The sequence below is a fragment of the Cavia porcellus genome, unplaced genomic scaffold (genome assembly GCF_034190915.1).
Source record: "Cavia porcellus strain 051 isolate PalLab524CR breed Dunkin Hartley unplaced genomic scaffold, mCavPor4.1 scaffold_6, whole genome shotgun sequence".
Lineage (NCBI taxonomy): Eukaryota > Metazoa > Chordata > Mammalia > Rodentia > Caviidae > Cavia > Cavia porcellus.
The window spans coordinates 70,575,083-70,602,438 of record NW_026947489.1 but is presented as its reverse complement, the minus strand read 5'-3'; the positions used below and the strand labels follow the sequence as shown (position 1 = coordinate 70,602,438).

Here is a 27,356-nt window from a genome sequence, read left to right as displayed (position 1 = left end):
TAAGCACCTGCCTTGTGAGCAGGTGGTCATGAGTTCAATCCCCGGTACCAATAAAAATGAAAAAGACAAAAAAAAAAAAAAACTTGCTGGGTGTGATGGTACACATCTATAATCCCAGCTCTGAGGAGTTAGTTTTCACTGCACAAGTCCAAGACCAGCCTGAAGTATTGTAAGTTCAAGACTTGTTTCAGACCTATCTCAAAAAGGACTCTACCTCAAAAACAAAAAATGTGAATGAATAAAATAATTGGAACTAAACCATATGGGCCAAACACTTGCAGACTAGGTCTACCAGTGTGAGATTCCTTAGGTGGAAACTGAATTGTGGGAATTTATATCAACAGGAGGAAAGGAAAGTTTGGTGATGGAAAAGAACCACTCAATGGCAGTATATTGGGAACAAACTCGCATGTAGACTGGAATAGTTGAACTGGCCACAGTGATTCAGCTACAGGTTATAAATGTGAGTAAATACAACTGTGTTCAGTATCAGAATTTCCTAAAACATTTCAGGCAATATAATTTTGTAAGAGAATTGATCGCAAAGATAAAATTTCATAAAAAGCATTTTTTTTTTTTGAGTGGATGAAAGGCATATATCTTGGAAATTGTCTTTTTTTTTTTTTTTTTTTTTATCTTGGAAATGGCCTTAACAGGTGACTTTTATTACCCTGGGGTTTTGAAAGGTTATTGTAACTCATGATTTATAGACCTTGGTACCTACTGGATAGTGTTACATTGAGTAAGTTCATTTTTATGATTTTAGGGCATCGATCATATCGGGGTATTAGCAGAATGTACTTCGGTCTCCAGTTTTTCAGTCAACAAGTAATGGCGCGATTAAAAAACAGCCGGGCGTGGTAGCATAGTCCCATAATCCCAGCACTCAGAAGGCTGAGGTAGGAGGATCACTGAGTTTGAGGCTAGTTTGGGCTACATAACCAACCGAGGCTGTGTAGTGAATTCAAGGTCAAGGTCAGCCTGCACTACACAGAGAGATTGTCTAAAAAATTTTTTTTATCAAAAGTACATAGTATGTGGTAAGTGTTGTGGAGTTTGTTCATGAGCTCTCCCCTTACCCCTAATTTTTTTTAAAGTATTGCAGTTTAGTGGCAGGTGTGGTGAAAGCCTGCAATTCCAGCACCCGGGAGGGTGAGGCAGGAATAGCACCCTGAGTTCAATGCCAGTCTAAAGCATATAGTGAGACCATGTCTCAAAAAACAAAATCCCCTTGAGCCGGGCCATGGTGGCACACACCTGTAATCCTAGCACTCGGGGAGGCTGAGGTGGGAGGATTGTTTTGAGTTCAAGACCAGTCTGGGCTACAAAGTGAGCTCAAGGCCACCCTGAACTGCATAGCGAGACCCTGTCTCCAAAACAAAACAAAACAAAACAAAACAAAAGCCCTCAAACAAAAAGCAGAAGTAGTGAATATCACTCTTTAAAATTTAATGTGGGTTAAACAAAAGTTTCATTCCTCCACCTCTAGCTAGCTGTTTTGCTCTACCTTGGTATATTTAATAATAGCTTCCCATTAGTCACGTAACATCTCTTGATTTCTACTATCTTGGGTAAGAATTTATCTCACCTCATGTCTACTATACTTTCCCTCTTTATGTAATTTTTTTGGTACCGGGAATTGAACTCACGACCTCATGCTTGCCAGACAGGTCCTTACGCTGCTGAGTATACCTTTGAGCTAAATGCCTGACCCCTCTTTATGTAATTTTATCATCAATTTTATTATGTTAGTCTTTATTCCTGTTTTGTCAGTGATAATATGTCAACCTGATAAAGAAGGACAAGAAATGTAGCTGAGTGGTAAGGGTGTACTTAGCAAGTATAAGACCCTGGGTTCGATCCTGGCTCCTAAAATAAATCTTTTTTTTTTTTTTTATTGGTACCAGGGATCGAACTCACGATTACCTGTTTGCAAGGCAGGTGCTTATGCCGCTGAGCTAAATCCCCAGCCCCTAAAACAAATCATTGATACATAAAGACATAATATTTTCTAGCTTCACTTATTAGATATGTATACAGTTTACAGTTTGGGCTGAGATATTTACATCCTTTTTTCTGTAAACAAAGCATGGTGGCACATACCTGTGATCTCATCACTCTGGAGGCTGAGGCAGGAGGATTGCAATGAGTTTGAGGCTAGCCTGGGCTATTAGTTTTATTTATGCATTAAGTTGATTTTTTTTTTTTTTTGAGACAGAGTCTCACTATTAGTTCAGGCTGACCTCAAACTCGAGGTGATCCTCCTGCCTCAGCCTCCTGAGTGCTGGAATTTCAGACATGCGGCACCTTGCTCAGCTAGGAAGGTGATTTTTACATTGGAAAATGCCAGTCTTTCCCCGCCATCCATTCCAGGGAAGGAACTTAGGGCCTTGTGTATGTGAGAGACAAGTGCTGTACCTTTGAGCTACATCCATGGTCCCAAATAATGACTTAATAAAGACTTCTTATATTAAGATTAACCATAATATAATACTGACTTTCAAATAAAAACTTTTGGGGTTGGGGATTTAGCTTGGTGGCATATGCGCCTGCCTTGCAAGTGTGTGGTCGTGAGTTCGATCCCTGGTACCAATAAAAAAGAAAAAGAGGAAAAAAAAAAAAGACTTTTTGCTTTTTTGTTTTGTTTGTTTTCTTGATACAAGGTCTCGTTATGTAGTGCAGACTGATCTTGAATTCACTTTTGTAACCCAGGCTAGCCTGGAACTCATGTGAATCCTACTGCCTCAGCCTCCCAAGTGCTGGGTTTACAGGTGTGGGCCTGACCAGCTTACATCCTTTTTAAAATAAGCGCAAATTCTTATCTATTTTATTTGTGAAAAGGCTTTGTTATGTAGTTCAGCTTGGCTTTGAACTCACAGCAATCCTGCCTCAGCCTTCCTACTGGGGTTACAGGTTTTGCTATCATGACTGGCTTAATTCATAAGAAAATACTAAAATAGCTAGTAAATGTAGAAAAAATAACTTAGCAGGGAAATGCAAATTAAAACAACAATGCTAATCTATTTCAAAAGCATATAGAATTAACAAAAATTAAAGTCTGTTATAAAAGACATTGACAAAGATATGGAACAACTTTATATGCTAATAGAAATGTGCTTTTGTTGGTATATACATTTGACTATAATAACAAAGGTGGAGTTATAAGATGTTTGAATGATGTGACAGTTATCTCTCATACCAGTCCATGAGTAGGTATCATAGTGCTGACACATTTGGGACACTGGTTCCTTTTGTTTGTTAACTTTAATAGCTGTCTTCATTGATTGATTTAACAAACTAAATGTTGAGAGAAATATATAGGAGTAAATGTAGAAAATGTAATTAAAATGAACACATAAATATATTATATGTATCAGTTGGATAAATATCCACAGTGACAGAAGCAAGTTGCATGAAAGTGTGTATAATAAGATGGTAAATAATGTTGGAAAACGTGAAATGATAGTATTTATGCATGTATGTAATACACATATTACAAAAGTGTGAAGATTTGCATAGGAATGGTAAATACCAAAAACCAGGTTAGAAGTTACAATTGGGAGGAAGGGGAAGGAGATTTAAAAAACCCTCCAGTGTATACATGTAACCACTCCCTAGCATGACTGTAAACTGCATGAACTACAAACATGTACTAGTAACATAATGTAAAATAAAATATTGCTGACCATGGTAGCACATGACCATAGTCCCAGCACTTTGGAGCCTGAAGCAGGAGGATCATGGGATTTCATTGACAACCTGGGCTACAACATAGTCAAGCTGAACTACATAGGGAGACTCGTCTCAGGAAACCAAAAAATAACAACAAAGAACCACTACTTTTATTATGGGTAAGGAGAGTACAGTGCTTCAGTTAGTTGTATCTGTGTTGTTTATGTTTTTTGTTTTTTGTTTTTGAGGCAAGGTCTCACTACCTAGTTCAGGCTGGCCTTGAATTCACTGTGGAACCCCAGGCTGGCATTGAACTCACAGTGATCCTCCTGCCTCTGCCTCCCCAGTGCTAAGATGACAGCTGTGTGCCACCATACCTGACATTATTTCTATCTTTTTGATTGAACTCAGTGCCTTCACATGAGGTTTATCCTCAGCTTTTTGTTTTTTTAGAAACAAGTTGTTGCTAAATTGTAAATTGCTCACGATGGGCTCAAATTTATAATCCGCCTGCCTCTACCTCTCAGAGTTCAGGGATTAATATTTGATGTCTCCATGCCTAGTATATGTTTTTTGGTTTTCTTAAAGATCTGTAGCAAATATTACAAGATGCTAAGAAATAGTGGCTATGTGGATGTGCTGTATGTTTTAAATATTTTATAATTAGGGAAAATAGCACATGTTCTTGTGGAGCATATAGCGAGTACAGCGAAAGAGATAGAGATCTATGGGGCTGGGGATTTAGCTCAGCGGCATAAGTGCCTGCCTTGCAAGCAGGCAGTCTGTGAATTTGATCCCTGGTACCGATAAAAATGAAAAAGATCAAAAAAAAAAAAAAAAAAAAAGAAAGAAAGAAAGAAAGAAATAGAGATCTAAACAGTTTTAGTTGTATAAAGTGTGCTTTACCAAAAGGGAATATAAAGTGCTATAGAGGTGGAAAAGGGGCACTTCTCTGCCTAGTGGTGCAGTTTGAGAAAAGATAACGCTTTGTTTTTTATTTGTTTATTTAGTCATCCTTCGTCTTGAAGGATGAGTTAGATGAGTTTATTGGATAGACAGTGAATGAGGCGGATGAATAGCAGTTTGATGCAGAGAAAAAAGTATGTTGCACAGCAAACATTTATCCTCAGTGTCCAAGCGAAATGAGCAAATCGATCTAAGCTCATTGGTCATCCAGCACAACACTAGAGGTCCCAGCTTTCTGTCTGTTAGGCAGTCCAGCCACCATCTAGCATGAGAAGTAAACTCAAAGACAAAGATTCCTGAGGCAAGACTCCCCCTTTTACAGCAAACAGGCCAACAGAAACCGTAATGCATGCTTAGACATGGAATCCTTTGGGGATTTAGCCTGAAGAATCAATCTAAGGGGAAGAATACAGGTCTCATCCAGCCTGTTCCTATAAGGGTGGAGGGAGTCTCATAATTAGGATATTAGATTTTGTTGGGTGTGCTATCACACGCCCTCTAAAGTACATTCTTGGTTTCATTCTGTAAAGATAGCAAATGGATAGTCTTTGTAGTCGTTTCCCTACTCATGTCTTCTGATTATTTTAAAACTTTTGTTTGGAGACAGGTCCTAGCTATGTAGACCAGGCTGGCCTTGGACTCACAAAGCCTCCTGAGTTCTGGAATTATAGTCATGTGCTGTCACACCTGGTTACATCGTGAATTAATTAATTGTCTTTTGCTGAGGATTTAGCTCAGCGGCATAAGCACCTGCCTTACAAGCAGGTGGTCGTGAGTTCGATCCCTGGTACCGATGAAAACGAAAAAGACCAAAAAAAAAAAAAAAATTAATTGTCTTTTGGGGGAGAGTTACCAGGAATCAAACTCAGGACCTTGTATTTGCCAGGCAGGTACTGCCACTGAGCTGTCCCCAGCCTTTATTGTTTTGAGACAGGGTTTCACTATGCAGTTCAGGCTGGGCTTGAACTCACTTTGTAGTGCAGGCTGTCCTCTAACTTGCTGTGATACTCCTCCTCACCTCCAAATGCTGGCATTATAGGCATGTACCACCATGCCCAGTTTGCGTCACAGATTTTAAATAGAAATGTTTTTGCTTTTGCTAATTGATTGGCTGAATAGTATCTTTTTTTTTTTTTTTTTTTTTTTGTCTTTGGTTTTTATCAGTACCAGGGATTGAACTCACGACTGCCTGCTTGCAAGGCAGGCGCTTATGCCGCTGAGCTAAATCCCCAGCCCTGAATAGTATCTTTTTGATAATATCTTTAGATACATGTTTTTTAAAATTGTAAAATATACATAACAAAATTTACCTACCCACTTTTTTTTGCCTTAATAAGGTACTTTGCCTAAAATGTATGTGATGTAATCACCACCATTCAGTTCCAAAAGCAAGCTTGTTTTGTTTTGAGGTGCTGTGGATTGAACATAAGGCTTTTGTACTGAGCTACAGCCCCAGTTCCTTGCTTTTTATTTTGAGGCAGGGTCTTACTACATTGCCTAGGCTGGGCTTGACCTCATGATCTTTCTGCCTCAACCTTCCGAGATACTAGGATTGAAAGCATGTGCTGGGGCTGGAGGTTTAGCTCAGCGACGTAAGTGCCTGCCTTGCAAGCAGGCAGTCATGAGTTTGATCCCCGGTACCGATAAAAAGGAAAAAGACCAAAAAAAAAAAAAAAAGGAAAGCATGTGCTACCACACCCAACTCACAAGGTCATCTTACTGCCTTCTTAAATGAAATTTGTCTTCATTATCATCTGTGGTTGTCATTTCTTTTTTCACTTTTTCCCTTATATGAAAATTATACTTTTCTGTCTTCCCTTACTAGAGGTAGTATGCATAGTAGTTACGATTTTCTGCCCCCAAACAAATTGAAGTTCTAATTGTATCCTATATATGTGACTTTGGACAAGTTATTCAACCTTTAAGCCTGAGTTTTCTCTTTATTTATTCTCATCTTTAAAATGAAATTAGAAATTCAGTATGATGGTACATGGCTGTAATTCCAGCACTCAAGAGGCTAAGGCAGGAGGATTCCTGCAAATTCTAGGCCAGCCTGGTGTAGGAAAGAGACCCATCTCAAAAAACAGAGGTGGTGGGCCGAAGAGTTAGCTCAGTGGCATAAGCGCCTGTAAGCACAAGGTCGTGAGTTTGATCCCTGGTACAAAAAAAAAAAAAAAAAAAAAAAACAAGAGGTGGACATGGTGGTGCACACCTGTAATCCCAGCACCTGGGAGGCTGAGGCAGAAGGATTAAAACAACGAGAGTTTGAGGCTAGTCTGGGCTATGTAATGAGTGAGTTCAAGGCCAGCCTGAACTGCATAGCAGGACCCTATTTCAACCCCCCCCCATCAAATAGAAATAATGTATAACACATAATATAGTATCTGATATACAGTGTGTAATCCTTATTGTTTTTTAAAAGCTGTGTTTATTTGATTGATTGGTTTTTGGAGCCACACTTTCACTGTACTCCAGACTGGCTTCCTGCCTCCACCCCCAGACTTCTGGGATTTTAGGCATGTACTGTTGCACCCAGCTAAATGTTGTGTTTATTCATGGAAAGCTCCCTAAACTTGATCTATTGCTTGGCTCGCTGCTCAGCTATATAGCGTAGGCTCAATATTTGGTGAAGAAAAATAAAATTGATAATTCAGCTATGTAATTTCGTTTTGAAAATAATAGGAAGCCAGGGCTGCAGCTTAGTGATACAGTTCCTGCCTGGCAAGCATGAGGTTCTGAGTTTGATTCCTGGTACTAAAAAATTAATAATAAGAAATAGAGAAATAGATCTTTCTCAATTAGAAAGGAATCAAGAGATGGAGGGGGAGAATGGGAAAGGATGAAAAAAGGAACTAAGATGTGTTAAGTCCATGCACCAACTCCAGACAAGGAATGCGCACATTATGCACTGCAAATGTGTACTAGTAAAAATACTTTACAAATTTAAAAAATTGGTTTATAAGAGAGTAAATATTGACCAAAAAAAAAAAAAAAAAAAGGGGGCTGGGGATTTAGCTCAGTGGCATAAGCACCTGCCTTGCAAGCAGGCGGTCATGAGTTCAATCCCCGGTACCGATAAAAATGAAAAAAGACAAAAAAAAAAAAAAAAAAAGAGAGTAAATATTTATTATGACACTGATGGACTCATTCTAGGCAATAACTTTAAAAAACTTTTCTGGGCAATAATTTATTATTATTATTATTATTGGTTTGTTTTGAGACAGGGTCTTACTATGTATTTCAAACTGGCCTTGAACTCAATATGTAGCCTAGAATGGCCTCAAACTTATGATCTTTCTGCCTCAGCCACCTGATTGTTAGGATTATAGATGTGTACCACCATGCCCAGCATTCTAGGGAATGGAACTCACCTTGCCAGCAACCATTCTAATTAGCTAATATCCTGTCTGTGCTGCTTAACTACTCAAAACCTGCACTTTGTGATCATACATATCATAAAGCAATCATTTCTGGTCCATACGTGACATTTGTTTGACCATAAATTTTTATTTTTTGGAATTGAGAAACTTGTAAAATTGTACTTTGAAACTTTTTTGAGGTTTTTTTTTGTTGATGTTTTGAGACAAGGTCTTGCTGTGTAACCAAGGTTGGCCTTGAACTCACGGCAATCCTCCTGCTTCAGCCTCCCTAGTGCTGGAATCACAGGTGTGTGCCACAATGCCCAGCTTTTTGAAGTTATTATACATGGGTTTGTTTTAGGATTTTTTTTTTATAATCTAATGGTCTTAATTTTAACTAGCACGTTTGGATCTGAAGTAACTTTCTTTTGATTTTTTTTGGGGGGGGGCAAAATTAGTGGTTTCTAGCATGAATCCAGGATGCATTGTTTTGACGAATATTTGAATGCCAAGCATGATAGTGCATGACTGTAATCTCAGCAATTGGGAGGCTGAGGCAGGAGTATCACTGCCAATTCGAGGTCAGCATGGGCTACACAGTGAGTTCAAGGCCACTAGACTGCATAATGAGACTCTGTCTCAAAAGGAAAAAAAAAAAAGACATTTGACAAGTGGGAAAAAAAGAACGGTGAATTTGTCTTTAATAACACTTTGATCTGGGTATGGTGGCTCATGCCTGTAATCAAGCACTCGGGAGGCTGAGGCAGAAAATGGCCATGAATTTGAGGCCAGTCTGGTTTACATAGTGAGTTCAAGGCCAGCCTGAAGTGCATAGCAGAACTCTGTTTCAAAAAGAAGGAAACAAACCCTCAAATTTATATCCATATTTCTTTTCTTTTTGAAAAAGAAATTTTTTTTTCTTGAGACAGACAGTTTTCCTTTTTTTTTTTTTCTTTTTCTTTTTCTTTTTTTGGTTTCAGAACTCACACTCAGGATCTTGTGTTTGCCAGGTAGGTGCTGTGCTAGATCCCCCAGGCAGGTTTCTATAGTCTATTTGTAAATTAATGCCTACTCTAATTACAAAGAATTAGAGCATAGCCCTGAAATATTAACACGTGATAGTCTCATCCTCCAGATGTTTGTACAGGCCTACCTATTTGGTTTCCACAGCTAGAACACTTAGTTTCACCCAGCATTGGGCTTAACTTTAGGCTGTGGTCTTATTTCCTGTCCTCAGCATTTGAATCCATTCTGATTTTTTTTCCCTTCTTTTCTGTTGTTTTGAAGACTGAGCCAGGGTCTGGTGTGTGTATGTTAAGCATGCACTGTGCCACTGAGCTACAGCCCAGCCGCTTATTCTGATTGTAGTATACATTTTGTATCTGAGTTCTTGGCTTTTTCTCACTTTCTCTGTCATACTCCATGTTTGAGAAGTGATGCTCTTTTCAGCCTAGCTGTTACAAGTTCATTAGGGACTGCTTTACTGAATTTTTTTTTTTTGAACCGGGGTTCGAACTCATGACATTGAGCTTGCCAGGCAGGTGCTTATGCTGCTGACCTAAATCCTCAGCCCCTGGACTGCTTTATTTACTGTAACAGTGTTTCCCATGAACTCATAAACCAGTTTATTCTTCACCATCTGCTGCTAGCTGTCTCTTACGACTCTCTCTGTTAAAGCAGCTCAGTTTCTATGTATGACAAAGGACAGGTGGACCAAAGAGACATAGGTTGAAGCAAGCCTAAGTTAGTTTGTGCGTCCCCCAGAGGTATGCTTGTACTGTACCACTGCAGAACAGCTGCTCATTGCATTCTGATCGGCCCTTCTGGCAAGCATCGCATGACTGGTCTCTTCTCACAGGCTCATGGATGTGACTGAATGTTTCCTTTCACAGCATTCCTTCTGGCTCCAGGAAACCCACAGAAAATGTTAGCATGCCAGCAACCAGTTGAAGTGATTGAAGGCTTTTCCATATTTTTCTAGGAGAACGTGGCTCTTCTTTATTTCTGTGGCTCTGCTATTTATTTGCCTGTCATAGTAAATACATAGTAAAGAATAAAGGTTAAAAAGTTTAATTTTTCTAATTACAAAATATATTCATTCATATTTTCCGTCTCCCTTCTCTGTCTGTCTCTCTCTGTCTCCCCCTCTCCCTCTACTCTGTCCCTCTCGTTCTCCCTCTCTCTTTGTACCAGGAATCAAACTCAGGATCTTGAAGTTGCCAGACAGATACTGTGGTACTGAGCTGTATCACTGGCCCTCTCCCCCTCTTTTCCTCCTCCTTCCTCTTTCTTCTTTCCTCCCTCTTCCTTTGTTCTTTCTCTCTTCATTTTCCTTTCCTTTCCTCTCCTCCCCTTTCTTACCTTCTCTCCTCCACCCTTTCTTTTCCTTGAACCCAGGACCTTTTGCCTGCTAGTTGAGCATTTGCTACTGAGCTACATCTCCAGCCCACATCTTTCTTTTTCCTTTTTTTCTTCCTTCCTTCCTTTCTTTCACCAGGGATCAAACTCAAAACATTGTGCCTACCAGGTAGGCCCTTAAGCCACTGAGCTATTCCCAGCCCCGTTTTTCATTTTCTAAAATGTAGTAATAATGTATGATTTCTGATTGAGATGTGAATTTATGCTTCAATAGAATTCTTCTGCCTTGAATAACTACATATTTGATCCATTTTTTTTTTCTTTTTTCTTTTTTTTTTTTTCCCAGTACTAGGGATCCATTTTTTTTTTCCCGGTACTAGGGATCGAACTCACGACCATGCGCTTACAAGGCTTACATGCACTTATGCCGCCGAGCTAAATCCCCAGCCCCCAAATAACTACATATTTAAAAAGATAAAATCCAAATATTTATGTGACTGTAAATGAGAGAGAAGCCCTAAAGATGAGTGAGACTCACTAGAGAATTTTAAACAAACTCTGGGTCTGTGATGAGAGGTGCACTGTATTGTGACCCTTGCCATCACACCAGCCCTCCTTGAGAGCTTCAAAACAGTGGCAAACTAGAGCTAGGAATATTGCTCAAAGCCAGAGCCTGAAGTGAACTTTACTTTGTGAAATCAGGCTGATAATAGTATTGACTCTGCTTGACATGATGAAAGTAAGAAAAAAAAAAAACAGGACTTTTTGATCAGAAGGAAGCAAATAGCCTGTTGCCTTAGAGACTGAATGGAGATGTTAATATAATCAGAACAGTAGGCTTTCACTAAAGAAAATGTATAGAAAAAAAAAAAGAACAGTAGGCTCCAAACACTATGTATGCCTTAGTTGTTGATTGGAGGCCCTGGAGGAGCAGTGGAAGGCAGCTGCAGATCTATAGTGGGGTAAGAAAAAGAAAACAGACTTTTTTAAAAATAATCAATACCAGGGCTGGGGATTTAACTCAGCGGCATTAGCACCTGCCTTGCAAGCAGGCGGTCATGAGTTCAATCCCCAGTACCAATAAAAAAAAAATCGATACAGGGGATGGAACTCAAGTCTCATGCTTACAAGGCAGGCACTTATGCCACTGAGCTAAATCCCCAGCCTCAAAAGTAGACTTAGTGGGGCTGGGGATTTAGCTTAGCAGGCATAAGCGCCTGCCTTGCAAGCAGGCAGTCATGAGTTCAATCCCCAGTACTTGATAAAAAGGAAAAAGACAAAAAAAAAAAAAGTAGACTTAGCAGATAAACTGGCCTGGGAATTTAGCTCAGCAGCATATAGGCGTGAGGTCCTAAGTTTGATCCCCAGCCCCCCCCCCAAAAAAAGCAGATAAACTTTAATCTTTCATTCAAAAACACTCAGATACTTCATATTAAGAGAGGAAATGGCATATACTATTTGTGAACACTGAATATTTTTTAAATTCATAAAATGTTAAGTTTTCTAATTAGTTGTGCTGCTCAGGGACCAGGCAGGGATAATGCTAAATCCTTTACCATGGCACAGCATTGTGTACTGTAAACATCAGGATAAAGACCAGAAAAAACCCTTATGGATGTGTTTTAAAATTTTGTTTTAGTTTTTTTCTTCTTCTTTTTCTCCTTGAATAAAATAGATTTAGAAAAAAAAGAAGAAAAAGAAGAAAAAGAAGAAAGACTATCTACAAAGGGCCAGCTGTACTGTCAACCAGCTTTTAATCCTAAAAATAAAGACCAGAAAAAAAAAAGGAAGATCTCTCAAATACCAAGCAAAACTATGTCAAATCTGGAACTTTATGCATACATAGGTAACCCTCAATAATGAATGCTAATTGCAGACATGTCTAGAAATGAGAGTTTAATATAAATCCTCACCTAAGAAGACATACCACCTCTACAAGAAGAAAGATGAATCCAGAGAGATGTGAGAGACCAAAACAATTTTTACATGGGAAGAGTGGTGGCACAGTATGAACATAGAAAGATTTAACAGGTCAGTAAGTTTGTTATTTTATTTTAATTTTTTTCTTTTTTTTTGAAACAGGATCTCACTATGCAGTTCAGGTTGCCCTTGAGCTCACTTTGTAGCCCAGGTCGGTCTCAAACTCACGATTCTCCTGTCTTAGCCCCCCAAGTGCTAGGTCAGTAAATTTAATTGATTTTTTTGTTTTGTTTTTTGTTTTTTGAGACAGGATGCCACTATATATTTCAGTCTGACCTCAAACAGTGACTGTCCTGCTGACATTACACACATGTGCCATAATTTCTGGCATAACTGTAGATTTTTTTGTGATTAAAAATCTACAAAAAGAAACCTAAAGTAAAAGTTTAAATCAACAGTTGCCAAATATGTTGAACTTAGGGTACTCTTAGGCTCTTAAAAATGAGTGAAACTGGCTCTGGTGCCACAGACTGAATCCCAGCACTATGGGAGACTAAGGCAGGAGAATAGCAAGTTCAAGTCAGGTGCTGGCAGTTTAGTGTTTTAGTGAGATCCTGTCTCAAAGCAAATAAATAAATAAATATTCCTCTCCTATTTTTTTGTATTGGGGCTCGAACTCACAACCTTGCACTTTCCAGGCAAGTGCTTGAGCCACTGAGCTAAATCCTCACTGATAGATAATAAATAGTAAAATTAAAGGACTGGGTATGTAATTAAATCCCCAGTACCGAAAACTAAAAAAAGATATAAAAATGATAAAAATGAAATGATTTCACTCAGAGTGAAAGCCCAGAATTTAGGTGGCTGAGACAGGTAGATCACCACAAGTTCAAACCCAGCCTGGGCTTCACAGTGAGACCCTATCTCAGAAACCAAAAAATAAAATCAAGAGTAACCACAACACAAAACAAAATCTATAGTTTTCAAACACATAGTTTAAAGATGGGATATAGAAATCTTTCAATTTAGTTTGAAGAAAAAGAAAGAGGAAGGGGAATAACAAATAGAAAATGCTATATTAGAACAGGGAACTCTATATCATTACAAAAAGTTGGAGCTGATTCCACTCTTCTGTAAAAGATTAGTTTTTCATACTTGATTTAAAAAAAATTTGTCAGTATAAAGCCAAGCAAGGTGGTACATTCCAGGAACCCAAGCACTCTGGGAGGGTGAGGCAGGAGTATCTCAAATTTGAGGTCAGCCTGAGGCAATTTAGGAATTCAGAGAGATGCATCTCAAAATTCCACAACAAAAACAAGAAAGGAAAACAAAAATGCTGGGCTTGTAGTTCAGTGTGGTGGCACAGGTTTCAGTCTCCACTCCTGGAATGAAAAGTTCTAACAGGTACAGAAATAGGCAAAAACTGGCATGTGTGCAGGGAAGGTATATGCTGGATGTTCAGTAAAATCCCTATTTAAACTATTCAAAGAGGTGTCTGTTACATAAAGATTAGTACCTCCACCCCTAACTTCAGTGAACTGGGGCCTTCATGCTGAGATACACCGAGCCTTTTTTTTTTTTGAGACAGCATTTTTCTAAATTGCCCAAACTGGGTTTGAACTTGTGACCCTCCTATCTGAACCTTCCAGAGTGCCAGTATGCTTAGCTCTGGGTGATGATAACTTATTGTAGAAAACAAAGCAGGTCAAGTTTAATTTGAGAGTTGAGGCTATAGCTTAGTTAGACACAGTTCCTAGCCTACCAAGCAAGAGGTTGTGAGTTCATTCCCTGGTACCAAAAAAAAAAAAATCGAGGCTTTTTTTTGTTGTTGTTTATTGGTACCGGGGATTGAACTCACAACTGCCTGCTTGCAAGGCAGGTGCTTATTCTGCGAGCTAAATCCCCAGTCCCTCGAGGCATTTTTTTAATAAAAAATTTTTTGAGGCATTTTGTTTGAACAAAGGTCTTTAGCTTTCTGGAATGTAAGCAATGTACATTTTTTTCCCATTTCTTCTTACAGAGAATAGCAAGTTATATCCCCTCTAAATACAAAATATTTTTAGGTCAACAAAGATTGCTTTGTTCAATAAGATGCACTTTTATGTCAAATGTTTCATTTATTCAATATAAAAGATAGTTTTAAAAGATCATTTATTTAAAGATGGGGAGGGGAAAGAGAGACAACTACTCTGGATGAGTAGGAAGCATTCAAAAGTGAAATATTTACTTATTTTGAAGCAGAGTCTCACTACACAGTTAAGGCTGGCCTTAGCCCTAGCTGGTCTCAAACTCATGATGATCCTCCTGCCTCAGCTTCCCAAATGCTGGGATTACAGGCATTCATCACCATGCTCAGCTCTTTCTTTTCTCTCTACTCTTTTTACTTTTCTCTTCCTTGTTGTCTCTTCTCCTCTGCTTCACTCCTCTCCCCAACCCCTCTTCCTTCCTTCCCTTCCCTCCTTCCTTCCTTCCTTCCTAGACAGAGTCTCACCAAGTCAGTAAATTGCCTAGGCTAAGTTTGAACATTCAGTCCTCCTGCCTCAGCCTTCCACAGTGCTGGGTTTACAGGTATATATCACCTTACCCAACTGGCTCTGTTTTTCAAAGGCAATTTTGCAACACTGCCCTCAATGGGAAGGAGAAGCATTGGCTGTAACTCAAATGTAATCATAAAAATAAATTTAAGAAAAAAAAATAAATTTAAGAAAACCTACATATCTACTTTTCTCTCATTTTTTAATAAGAAGGGAACATATCCGGGAGTCATAAAAGACACAATTCCACCACACTGAATCTTTTTTCTTGATGTGATAAGAAGGAAGAGGACATATCATAATGTTCCAGGATGGGGCTGGGGATTTAGCTCAGCAGCATAAGCACCTGCCTTTCAAGCAGGCGGTTGTGAGTTCGATCCCTCGTACTGATTAAAAAAACAACAACAAAAAAAACCAGACAATAATGTTCTAGGAACAGGAGCTATGGTGTGAACTGTGGGATGGGAGTAGGACAGGATAACTGAAAGTTTATTAGGAACTGAGGTTGCCTTCTTCATCATATTCCTGTGTCTCCTTACTTGTCTGCGGTTTTCTATCTATCACCTTGTGTGTTTAATTCCAAGTAACAGATTTTGATTTGAATTTCTTTGGCAGACCAGTTTCTGAGTCTCTTAGTTGGACAGACTCAGCTAATCTTTCCAAGCTAGGACTTATGAACCTGGTGTGGTGGCACACATTGGTAGTCCCAAGCACTTGAGAAGCTGAGGCGGGAGGATCACCATGAGTTAAAAGCCAGACTGGGCTACATAGCAAGTTTGAAAATAGCCTGAACTACAAAGGGAAAAAAACCTACAAAATAAAAAAAGTATTTGGGGACCCAGTACCTGGAAACTGGCTAGTTGGTGACAGCTCCTCCATTCTTACCCCATCTAATCAGGAATGGCTAAGGTGAAAAAGTCACATAGAACATGGACACTTAGAGCAGCAGATGTTGTGACAGGACAGCTACCAGCACTTATCTAACAACCGTTGAGTTGTTGCCCTGTGAAGCCAGTGTTGCAGGAGTGGGGACTGTAACTGAACAGGATTAATGAGACCACTGCAACATTGGGAGGGAGATGAGCTTTAAATGAGTGAAATCATAAGCTGATAGACCAGGTTGACTGGAAAGAAGGAAACCAGTAGAGTAAGATGATGGCTGATGGGCTGCCAGGCTTACAAGGCCACTTCCATTGAGGAGACGCAGAAGACCTCCCTGTGGAAAGGACCTTTGGATGAGACTGGAAGAGGGGATATAAAAACTTTGAGGTGGGAAGGAATGTGCGTTGTTTTTTATTTTAAGAATGTAGCATGTTTGAGAGAGGGACAGGGAGACAGAAGAAAAGGAAAGGAATCAGCTGAGGGGAGAGCACGTAAGGGAGTAAGGGACAAAGTGGTCAGACTTGAATTTGTCCGCCGCAGGAAGAGGGATATTAAACAGACTCTCATGAGTCCTGGAACATTAGACACATGGAAGAAGCCCTAAACACTTGCAAATGGGCAACAAACAGAATGATGACAACTGCAAGAGGTGGGTGGGAGATTCTGGTGACACTGAAAATGTCACATTTATGATAATGACACATAGTCTCCTTAACCTTAGGGACACTGGTTACCTGTATAGCCAGTGACAGGTGACCACTAAGTACTGATCCCTGACTGTTACCTTTTTTATATATAGTTACTTCTTAGTATTGTGTAATGACATTTCTGTGCAGAAAGAAAATATTTGTGCACTATGTTCCATATTATCTTGCCTCATTTATAATTTTTTTCCACTACCAGAGGTTGAATTGAAGGCCTTCACACTGTGTTGTACCCCTAATCTTTTAAAAAATTTTTACTTTGGGGTAGGTCTTGCTACAAAATTGTCCAAGTTGGGTTTAAACTTGAAATTCTTGTGCCTCAACCTACAGTGCTGGGATTACAGGATATGCCACTTTGCCTGGCTTATTTTATACCATTTCAACAACTTGTTTTTTATCCTTGTTTTTCTGAAGAAAAAACAAAGACCAGAGAAATAAAACTCTTATAGTCTCTAACTACTAAAAGACTGACCTGGGTTGGATGTGGTGGTACACACCTGTAATCCTAACATTTAGGAGGCTGAGGCAGGAGGGTCACTGTGAGTTTGAGGCCAGCCTCATCTCCATAGTGAAACACTGTCTCAAAAAATACTAATTAAATAAAAGACTGGCTTGGAAATTGAAAGAAAATTAGTGTTTGCAAAACCTGTGCTTTTTCTGACTGATTATTTGACTTGAAAGAGAAAAAAGTATAGAGATCATTCTCTTGGACCTGGGGTAAAAAGGAGGAATGACAAGAGATGACTAATGTAATAAACTAGTCCTATATGCCTCCTGCATCTTCAAGAGATCGCTGTGTAGCTCCAAATAGGAGGAGCAATGAAAATTCATGTGTAGCATCACTCTTCAGTCATAATCTTAAGAGATTTTAGAAGAGCTAGTGCGGAACTGTTAACCCTGCCAGGCCTGAGATGGTGCAGGCCTGCAATCCCAGTAATTGGGATGCTGAGGCAGGAGGATCATGAGTTCAAGGCCAGTTTGGGCTACATAGTGAGCTCAAGGCAGCCTGAACTGTATAGCGAGATCCATCTCAAAAAAACAGACAAAACAACAAAGGAATTGTGAACCCTGAGGAATATTACTAGAGAGAGAGCACGCAAGCTAATAAATTGTGATGGCGATGGTTGGAGAATAGAGGATTCCACTTAGAAACTGTGTTGGTTCATTGCCTGGGCTAAGCCTGCCCATACAGATGGTAAGACAGTTTGTCTAGCATGTCTGTGAGTATTTCCACAAAACATTTTGTAGGCTGAGTAAAGAAAATAGCTGTCTTCAGTGTGTAAAGAAAACAGCTTCCACCCAGCCCATTGAAGGCCTGCATAGAAGAAAAAGGCAGAGGAAAGGTGAGTTCAGTGTCTGCTTGAGGGCAGATTCTTCCTGCTGCCCCTGGACAGCAGTGCTCTTTCTGCTTGGGTGCCATTAATCCCTGATTCTCAGACCTTCAGACTGGACTGAATTCTATTATTGGTTTCCTGATTTTCCAGCTTGCAGATGGCAGATCATGGGACTTTCCAGCCTCCACCAACATGTGAACAGATTCCTATGATAATCTCTTGTATCTGTCCACCTACCTATTTACGTACTATTGGTGCCATTTCTCTAGCAAACCTTGACTAATAATACAAGTATCTCAGAAATTGAGCAGATGATAGTCCCATAATAAATATTGCTTTGGTTTGAATATTTGTGTTGCCTCCCAAATTCTGAAAACCTAATCATCAATGTGATGGTTTTAGAAGGTGGGAACTTTGGGAAGTTGTTAACAATTTCTGACTCCAGAATGGGTCCTATTTTCCTCTCAGAATTGTGAAACCAAAACAACAACCACCTCCATTCCCCCCTAAAAAAACACAACCAAATAAACAATTGTGAAACCAGTAACATGACCAGGCACCTATTGCATAGAAGTGAGGACTATTGGCCAAGAAAGGGAGAAGTGGAACATAAACTCTCATATCAACTTCCCTACTCACTAAGGGAATTCATAGAGAATAAAGGAAATGAGGGAGGCAAATAAGCTAATAAAGGGGAAAAGTACTATATTCATGTATTTTCTGGCTGTGAGCAGAGTTTTTCCCAGAATTTAGGTGCCACCTCTTTCTGCTTTTATGGTTTTTTCCAGTCATGACAGTGGTAACTGTCAATTATGGCACTGGGGTATATATTTAGCATGTAGATGTGATAATTTTTTGTTTGCTTCAGCTTAGATGGGGGAGGTGTTTTTGAGACAGTTTCTGGCTATCTCATTATGCAGTTCAGGCTGGTCTTGAACTCACTAGATAGCCTGGGTTAGTCTCAAACTCATAGCAGTCCTTCTGCATCAGCCTCCTGAGTCAGTCCTATGCCACCACCTGCCTATGATTATGATGAAGTTATCATCATAATCTGGCAGTCTGTCTGACAGCTATCTTAGATCCAGCAAGTTACCTCCCACCTACAGCATCCTATCCTCAAAAATAAAATTGGGGTCGGGCAGAAATTTAGGTAGGTAGAGTAGGTGGTACAAAATGAGGGCAGGGCAACAAGGTAATTAGATCATGATGGGAGAACTTTCATGAACAAGATTAATACCAGAGTTACCCTCCTCCTACCATGTGAGTACACAAAAGGTGCCATTTATGGACTAGAAAACAGGCATCAGACACTAAATCTTTCAGTACCTCTGATCCGTTAGAAATTATGTATGTATGTATGTATGTATGTATGCATGTGTGTATAGACAGTCTCATTATGTAGTCCAGGTTGGCTTCAAACTCATGATCCTTCTGCCTCAGCCTTCTGAGTACTGGAATTGCAGGTGTGTGCCATCATGAAATTAACAAACTAAGAAGTTGATGGGGGTACAAATTACATCCATGCTCTGCTGGATCTCCCTTCTGATGAATACCAGCTTGGGCAAATCTCAATCTCCCTTTTAAGAGAAGGGGTCCTTTCAGAAAGGGATCAAAATTGAAATAAAAAAAAAAGAGAGAGAGAAGGGGTCTTGCTGTGTTGCTTAGGCTACTTCAGAACTGGGCTCAAGCTGTCTCCTTTCCCCAGCCTCCTGAGTAGCTGACACTATAGGCACACACCTGCATACTCACCTGTACACATTCACATTACTTGCAATGATTAAAAACCCAGTCTAGCCAAAATCAACACTTCATTTTCGTATCTAAAGCCCTTGTCAGGCAGTTGAAACTTGGATTTATTTTGCATTTTTACCCTTTTCATTCTCTTTCACTTTATTGTCTCTGGGTGGCAGAGATAGTTTTGAGTTAGATGGAAAAGTATTGGTACTGATGACATCCGAGGCAGAAACCAGTGCTGGTTATTTCTTACAGGCAATTTTTATGGAGGCACTCTGCCTAGGACTCAGGATCCCTCAAGGAATTGCCTCCTGAAGCCTCTGCTCCCTTTGACAGATGACCCTATTGAGTAGGTCCTTTTAGGAAGGTCCTAGATATAGGCCAGGCGTAATAACACATGCCTGTAATCCCAGCACTCTGGGAGACTGGGGTAGGAGTGTCACAAGTTTAAACCCAGGCTGGGAAAATTAGTAAAACTCTTGTCTCAAGATTGATATTCTTTTTTAATAGGTACTGGGGATCGAACTCACGACCATGTGCTTGCAAGGCAGGCGCTTATGCCGCTGAGCTAAATCCCCAGCCCCCATTTTTTTTTTTGGTCTTTTTTTTAATCGGTACCGGGGATTGAACTCATGACCACACACTTGCAAGGCAGGCATTTATGCCACTAAGCTAAATCGCCAGTCCCATCTTGTCTCAAGATTTAAAAAAAAAGATGCTGGAGATAGTCTCTAACCTAGTGAAGATGCCCTGGATCTATGTTCAAAACAAAAAACTGGGTTAGACACTGAAATCCCAGCACTCAGAAGGCTGAGGCAGGAGGATTGCCATGCGTTTGACTACATATAGAGATCTTCTTTCAAAAAAAAAACAAAATCAAAACAACTCAGAAAAGTTAAAACACAAAAGAAGATCTTGGATAGCCCATCTTTTTCTAGCATCCTTTTTCCAGCATAGAAGTAGTGCCATACCAGACACAGGTGTTTGAGGCTGACCCATTGCTCCCCTCATCTTTGTTCTATTGGAGTGTACCAGCCATCTTCCCTAATTCAAAATTACACAATCCAGACATGGGTAACCATTGTCACACTAGTTACTCCAAATCCTCAAACTGGAGATACATAAGGGTGGGCTTGTACAATCAGCATGGCTCATTAGCTTGGGAGAAAGATCTAAAAGGTACTTGTCATTTGTATAAACCCCTCTTTTTTGTTCTGTAATTCAGGCCTTATTCTATAATTCAGGCTGACACTCATCTTTTGTAGTACCCCCTCTTTTTCTTTTTTTTTTTTTTTTTTTTTTGCTAATGGGAATCAAAATCAGGACCTCGTGCTTGCCGGGAAGGTACTGTACCACTGAGTCATATCCTCAACTGGTTTTTTGTTTCGTTTTTTTAAGACAAGGCTTCACTCTGTAATTCATGCTGACTTTGAACTGGCCTTGAACTCATGTGATACTTCTTCCTCAGTTTCCTGAATGCTCAGATTACAGGAGTACAAAACCACACCCAGCAGTAAACCCACTTTGTAGTTAGGTAAGCATGCTGTCCTGTCCTATGATTTCTTCTGATGATTCCTTTTGACTTTTTTTTTTTTTTTTTTTTGTAGCGGAGATTAAACTCACTTGTGCTTGCCAGACAGGCACTTGTGCCGCTAAGCTAAACCCCTGACCCCTTTTGACTTTTTCTGTCCTCATGAATGAGGCTGGAGGTAAATGAAGGATCTAGTAACTGGTAGCTTTTTTTTTCCCTCCTTCTTCTTGGCAGTGCTAGGAATTGAACCAGGTGCTTTTGCATTGAGCTACTTCCCCAGCCATATATATATATTTAAATTTTTTTGGGGGGGAGTACCAGAAATTGAATTTAGGAATTCACACTTGCCATGCAGGCACTGTGCCACTGAACTAAATCTCTGGCCTTAATTTTTTTGTGACAGGGTATTGCTAAATTGGTAAAGCTGGGCTCACATTTGTGATCCTCTTATGTCTGCCTCTCAGAGTGCTGGGTTCACATGCATATCCCACCAGTTTCCTCCTGCACCTGTCCCTCCTCTTCCTTTATCCTCCTCCTCCTCCTGTGAAGTACTAGTGATAGAACCCAGGGGTACTGTACCACTAAACTACATCTATAGCACTTTTTTATTTTGAGACAAGGCCTTGCTAAATTGTACAGGCTGGCCTCAAACTCGTAATCATCCTTCCTCAGCCCTTAAGTAGTTGAGATTACATGCATGCCACCACACCCATCTGTGGTGCGTCTTTTAGAGCTATCTTCTCAGTTTTGTAGTAGTCCATTATATTTGGGGGATCTGTAAGTGTGACTCCATGGCAGAGTGCCTAGCATGCTGAGGTCTTGGTTTAGTCCTCAGCAATGCAAACCACCACCACCATGCCAAACAAGTATGCCAGACTATCCTGGTACGTTATCAATTGCACACCAGATTCAGAAAGGGAGATTCCTTTTTTTTTTTTTTTTTTTTTTTGGTATGGGGATTGAACTCACAACCTTGCATTTACCAGGCAGGCACTTAAGCCACGGAGCTAAATCCCCAGCCCCTTTTTTTTTTTTTTTTTTTTTTTTTTTTTAAAAAAAAAAAACAAGGTCTAACTGTATAGTTCAGATTGACTCTTTTTTTTTTGTCTTTTTCATTTTTATCGGTACCGGGGATCGAATTCACGACTGCCTGCTTGCAAGGCAGGTGCTTATGCTGCTGAGCTAAATTCCCAGCCCCCTCGGATTGACTCTTAACTTGTGATCCTCCTGCTTCAGCCTTCCTTCCAAGTGCTGAGACTACAGATATGTGCTACCATACCTGGCCAAAAGGTTTAGGTTTTTTTTTTTTTTTTTTTGTCTTTTCGTCTTTTTGAGACAAGGTCTTGCAATGCAGTTCAGGCTGGTCTTGAACTCACTTTGTACCCCAAGCTGGCCTTGAACTCACTGCAATCCCTCTACCTCAGTCTCTTTCGTGCTGGGTTTACAGAGGTTTAATCTTACATGGAAATTCATGCGATCTCACAGCTGGGAGAAATTTAGAAGCTTGTTATTCCAACTTCCCAACAAGGTCAGGAATCAGATGGAGATGTTATCCTCTTTTCTTTTGAATAGACCCAGGAATTAGGAACACATTCCCTTAGTTCTCAGTCTGTCAACTGCTATTTGAACTTCACTGAGTCACTTAAACTTCTGCAGTTTCATTGTCTGTTATAGAGGAGTAAATAATGTATTCTTCAGAGAACACTGTTGGAGGATTAGAGGAGGAGATATTCCCCAATCCAGGCACAGAGGAGCAAAGTGTTAGTAACTGTTACAAGTCCTTTTATAGGACAGAAGGTACCAGTTCTCAGTATGCCTCACCTGGGGAAATGCCTTCCTTGTATGAACTACCTCTGCAGTTTTGCAACTTTCTGAAGTTTAATCCACAATGCTCATCTACAGTGTTTTTTTCCCTTCTACCTGACACCTTGACAGATATCTCATTTTTTGGTACCGGGGATCAAACTCATGACCTGGCACTTGCCTGGCAAGCACTTGTACCGCTGAGCTAAACCCCTGGCCATTTTATTTTTTAAGAGGGTTTGGGGATGTGGTTCAGTGACAGAATTATTACCTTGCATGCACAAGGCCCTGGGTTCAATCCCCAGCACCACACAAAAAATGTTCATTAGTTAAATCACTTTAAAAGAAATGCAATGAGGAATAATTTGTATTAATTCCTTGGGAACTTAAAAGACAGTATTCGGGATAAAAGAACATGTTCAAGAGTAATTTTATTTTTATTTTTTGCAAAAGTAATTTTCTAAAACAATATTTGTGCTAAATTGATTGCAGAAGTTTAAACTTTACTGTAAAAACCGGGTGTGGTGGCTCATGCCTACAATCCCAACACTCAGGAGGCTGAGGCAAAAGGATCATTGTGAGTTTGAGACCAGCCTAGGCTGCAGTGAGCTCAAAGCCAGCCTGAACTCATAGCAAGACCCTGTCTCAAAAAGACAAAACAAAACAAAAAAAGCCTTTATTGTGATACAATAAAATAGCACTACTCAAAAATCTGAAGGCTTGAGGCCAGGCATCATGGTACATACCTGTAACTGGGGAGGGAGGCTGAGGCAGAAGGATCGCAGTGAGTTTTAAGGCCAGCTTGGGCAACATAGTAAGTTCAAGGCCAGAAATACACAAAGAGATGCTGTCTCAAAACCCCCAAAAAACCCCTGAACACCTTATATGTATAATCATATTACTTTAAGCAAAATGCTTATTGCCCTCAAATGCAAAGACACTGGCTAAACTTTCTTTAGCTTCCAGGAAGAATGATGAAACTCAGATAACTGATTTTAGTTGGGGTTGGAGATATCGAAAGAAAAATTTCTTCTTTTTGAGCTGAGGAGTTAGCGTGACACTTCTGTGTGAATCCCAAGAACCATGTATATATGTATGGTTTATTACTTGCGGTACTGGGATCAAATCCAGGGTCTCACTGAACCTTTTTTCTATTTTTGTTTTAGACAGGGTCTACTTAAGTCGATAAATTGCCTAGGCAAGGCACAGATTTGCGATCCTTATACCTCGGCCTCCCAGAGTGCTGGGATCATAGGTATGCACTGCCACACTGAGCTCCAAAAAAGTGTTTATTGAGTGAATGCATTTTATAACATGTATCTCTGTCTAAAGATTGAATAGGTTTTTTGGGGAGACAGTTTTCTCTGACGTTGTTGGGTTTAATCAAAGACTGGGTAAGGCCTAGAAAGAGCACGGGCTGGCGAGTGTGTGTGGCAGGTGTTAAAGACACTTGAATGCATTTGAATGGTGTTAGTCCTGGTCATGAAGCAAGAATTTGATAAGGTCACGAGGCCCGGGATATAGCTAGCTCAGGGGCACAAGTGCTTGCCTGGCAAATGCAAGGTCCTGAGTTTGAGTCCCAGTACCAAAAAAAAAAAAAGGGGGGGGGTGCTGAATGTAGAAGCCAAGAAAGCCCAATCCCTTATACTGAATACTTAGCCAGCTGCTGGAAAACTCCCATCAGGGAGAGTTCATGGTCCTCTTTCTGGGTGGGTGGGTACTAGACTTGGATATTGTTTGTTGCGAGCGGCCACTAGGCGGGGCTGGGGAGCTTGCAGCCCACCGCGAGAGGCCGCCGCTCTTCCCCTCACTCATCCCTTCGCCGGACTACGGGACTACAACTCCCGGGGTGCTCTGGGAAAGGAGGCGGGCGCCCCGAGGGAGGGGCGTGAGGGCGGGTTTTCCGGGCGTGTGTTTCCGGCGTCGGTGGCCGCGGTCGGGGACTGTGTGAGAGCGGTAAGATGGCGGCGGCAGCGGTGGTGGAGTTCCAGAGAGCCCAGTCTCTGCTCAGCACCGACCGGGAGGCTTCCATCGACATCCTCCACTCTATCGGTAAAGGTCGCCGTGCCGTCCCTGCCGCCCCGCCGGGCCAGCTCGCCCTGTGTCGATCGGCGGCTGCTGAGAGGGGCCGGGCTAGCCGGCTCCGGCGCTGCTGACTCACTGTGTGTATGAGGGGGGCCGGGCTGGGGGCGCAGGCCGCTCGGGGCTCCCGGGAGCTCCCGGGGTCCCAGTCCGCTGGCAAGCCGTGAGGCAACCCGCGCGTCCACCTGCTGGCTGCTGACTCACGGCGGACTCAGCGCGGGATGGGTGAGAGGGCCGAGCCGGCCCCCAGCCCTGTTGAGCCCGGACCCGGAGCCGCGCCGGCCGACGGCTGGTTCCGAGCCGGCCGGAGAGTGCCCAGCTCAGAGGCCTGGAGCAGCCGGCTCAGGACGGGTTTTTCCCGCCGTCGTTATCAGCGCCTGTGCTCGGGTGGGAGCGCGAGCGCTCACTATGCTTCGAAGTTTCCTTTCGCGGGACACTTGCTGGGATATGTTCCTTTTTTCCTCAGCCCTCGGCAGAAGTCACCAGTGAAGGCGGGCTTCTTCCTTAGTGTGGGAGTGAGGGGTGACACGCTCTTTACGCTGGCATTTGATTGCACTGGTGGCCAGGAAGTTCCCCTGCCCCTTGAAGTGTGAGGGCGCAGCGCTTGGCTCAGGAGGTGACTAATCGTCCCAGTCTCCCCTGGCGGGACTGGAAGTTAGTTCGGTGAGTTGTCAGCCGCAGAGTTCAGGGAACTCTGGAACAGGCTGGCCGTGCGTTACCAGGAAAAAAAAAATTTCTAATTACCGTGGTATGATTGCCTTACATCTGCACTCGTCAGGAAAGTTGAAGTGGGAGCTTCAGCCGTTCGATTTCTGCAGAGATTCATTGGGAAATAAATGTTTATGTCTGAGAAGACTTTCACTGTTCAATCATGAAGGGCTCAGTTAGGGCATGGGCCAGGTTTCTACTGCATTTGTAGTAATGCGATTTTTTTAGATATACCGTGAGATTACACTTGGATCAACAAGTAGTATGAGAATACACGTGTTTGTGGGACTTCCAGAATGTTAGTGTTTGTGTTAGCTTATTAGATCTGTTGGATTTTGTAACTTCTTATTGCACAGAGAAAGAACAAATGACAACATCTCGATTTCTGTCTTTGGGTCCATTAGAGAAGAGAGATAGGTCAGCTGCATCTTGGACAGACTGTTAATGTCAAGAGTGTTTTGTTTTTGGAGTTCTGGTCCTACATCAGTTACAATTACAAAAGCAGATTCATCACAGTCGCTGTTATGTGTGTTTTTTAATTCTTTATGTGCTCATACTTACAGTCAGTGTGAGATACATGCATTTTAAATTTTTTGTGTCTAGTGCCTAATGTTTTGTTTCCCAAGAAGTATAAATTGTGGTAAACGTTACCATTACCGTATTTCTTGCTTGGGCATTGTACTTGGAGAGAGTTCCCTGAAAGCTTCCCTATTACAGGAGCAAGTTTGAGTCATGATGGTCAACAGCCTTACTTTTTGCAGACTCCATCATGAAATATCGAAGTCTTGGTTTTTGTCAAGTCATGATGCTTTTGTAAGAGAAGTGGTGACTAGTGGCGATTACTAACACTACAAACTTGGAGAGGCTATTTTGCATGTTCAAGTTTTCAAATAATTATTAACACTTGAAGGTGGGACAGAGCCAGGTATGGTGCACATGCCTATCATCTGGCACTTGGGAGGCTGAGGCAGGAGGATCATTACAAATTTGTGAGTAGCCTGGACTACACATTGAGCTCAAGGCCAGCCTGAACTGCATAGCAGTGACCCTATTTAAAAAAGACCGTGAGACAAATAGCAGAGAGTTATTTTAATAGGATCTGCATCTCTTTTAAAGTGGCAGTCCCTTCTGAGTGTAACTGTTAAGAATTACTGGAAATTAGTGAGGTGGTTTTGTGAAATGGCTTTATAGAACTGTTTATCCCATACACACCCATCAGTTGATGTTTTCCACAGACTTAAAGTTTACTGAAAAATCTTTTGACTTTGTAGTCATCAATAGCTTGGTCATTTGGTTTATGGCAGGTAAACATATAGGAATGTTTTATAACTTTAGGTCACCTAGTGACTATCATGAGGTCATACTGTAAGTATGAGGGTCTTGTTTTCAATTGCTTTAACCAAGAAACCACCACAGAAATCTCTCCTTAGGTGAGGGAAATTCTCATGGTTAGGATAAAAAAGCACACTTAAAGCTGGAGAACAGTTAGCTTTTTATGACTTTCCTGGGCATGTCCTACATATACATGATGATTTTACATTTATGTATTTAGTGTTTTATTACTGTTATTTTTATTTTATGTTTTTTAGTTTTTTGAGACAGAGTCTCATCATGTAGTTAAGGCAGGCTTTGAACTCACTGTGTAGTCCAGGCTGGCCTCAACCTTGTTGGTAGTCTTCTGCCAAATGTTGGGATTACAGGTGTGTGCCCCCATGCCCACCCTTATTTAGTCTTTTGGAGACACGGTCTCATTGTGTAGTTCAGGCTGG

General features: G+C 40.9%; 1 protein-coding gene across 3 annotated transcripts in view; it reads left to right on the top strand.

Moving 5' to 3' along the window:
* The first annotated feature begins 344 nt into the window (after window positions 1-344).
* Window positions 345-27,356, top strand: part of Psmd11 (proteasome 26S subunit, non-ATPase 11) — a 64,040-nt gene continuing 37,028 nt past the window's right edge. For 2 of the 3 annotated variants that reach the window (XM_063249630.1, XM_063249629.1), the window contains exons 1-3: window positions 345-463; window positions 12,031-12,386; window positions 17,644-17,738. In XM_063249630.1, coding sequence (XP_063105700.1) covers window positions 12,364-12,386; window positions 17,644-17,738 — 118 coding nt within the window. In that variant the 5' untranslated portion in view covers window positions 345-463; window positions 12,031-12,363. Of the gene's footprint in view, window positions 464-12,030; window positions 12,387-17,643; window positions 17,739-24,689; window positions 24,850-27,356 lie in introns of those variants that run through there. The other variant, XM_003469486.5, reaches the window with a different exon arrangement.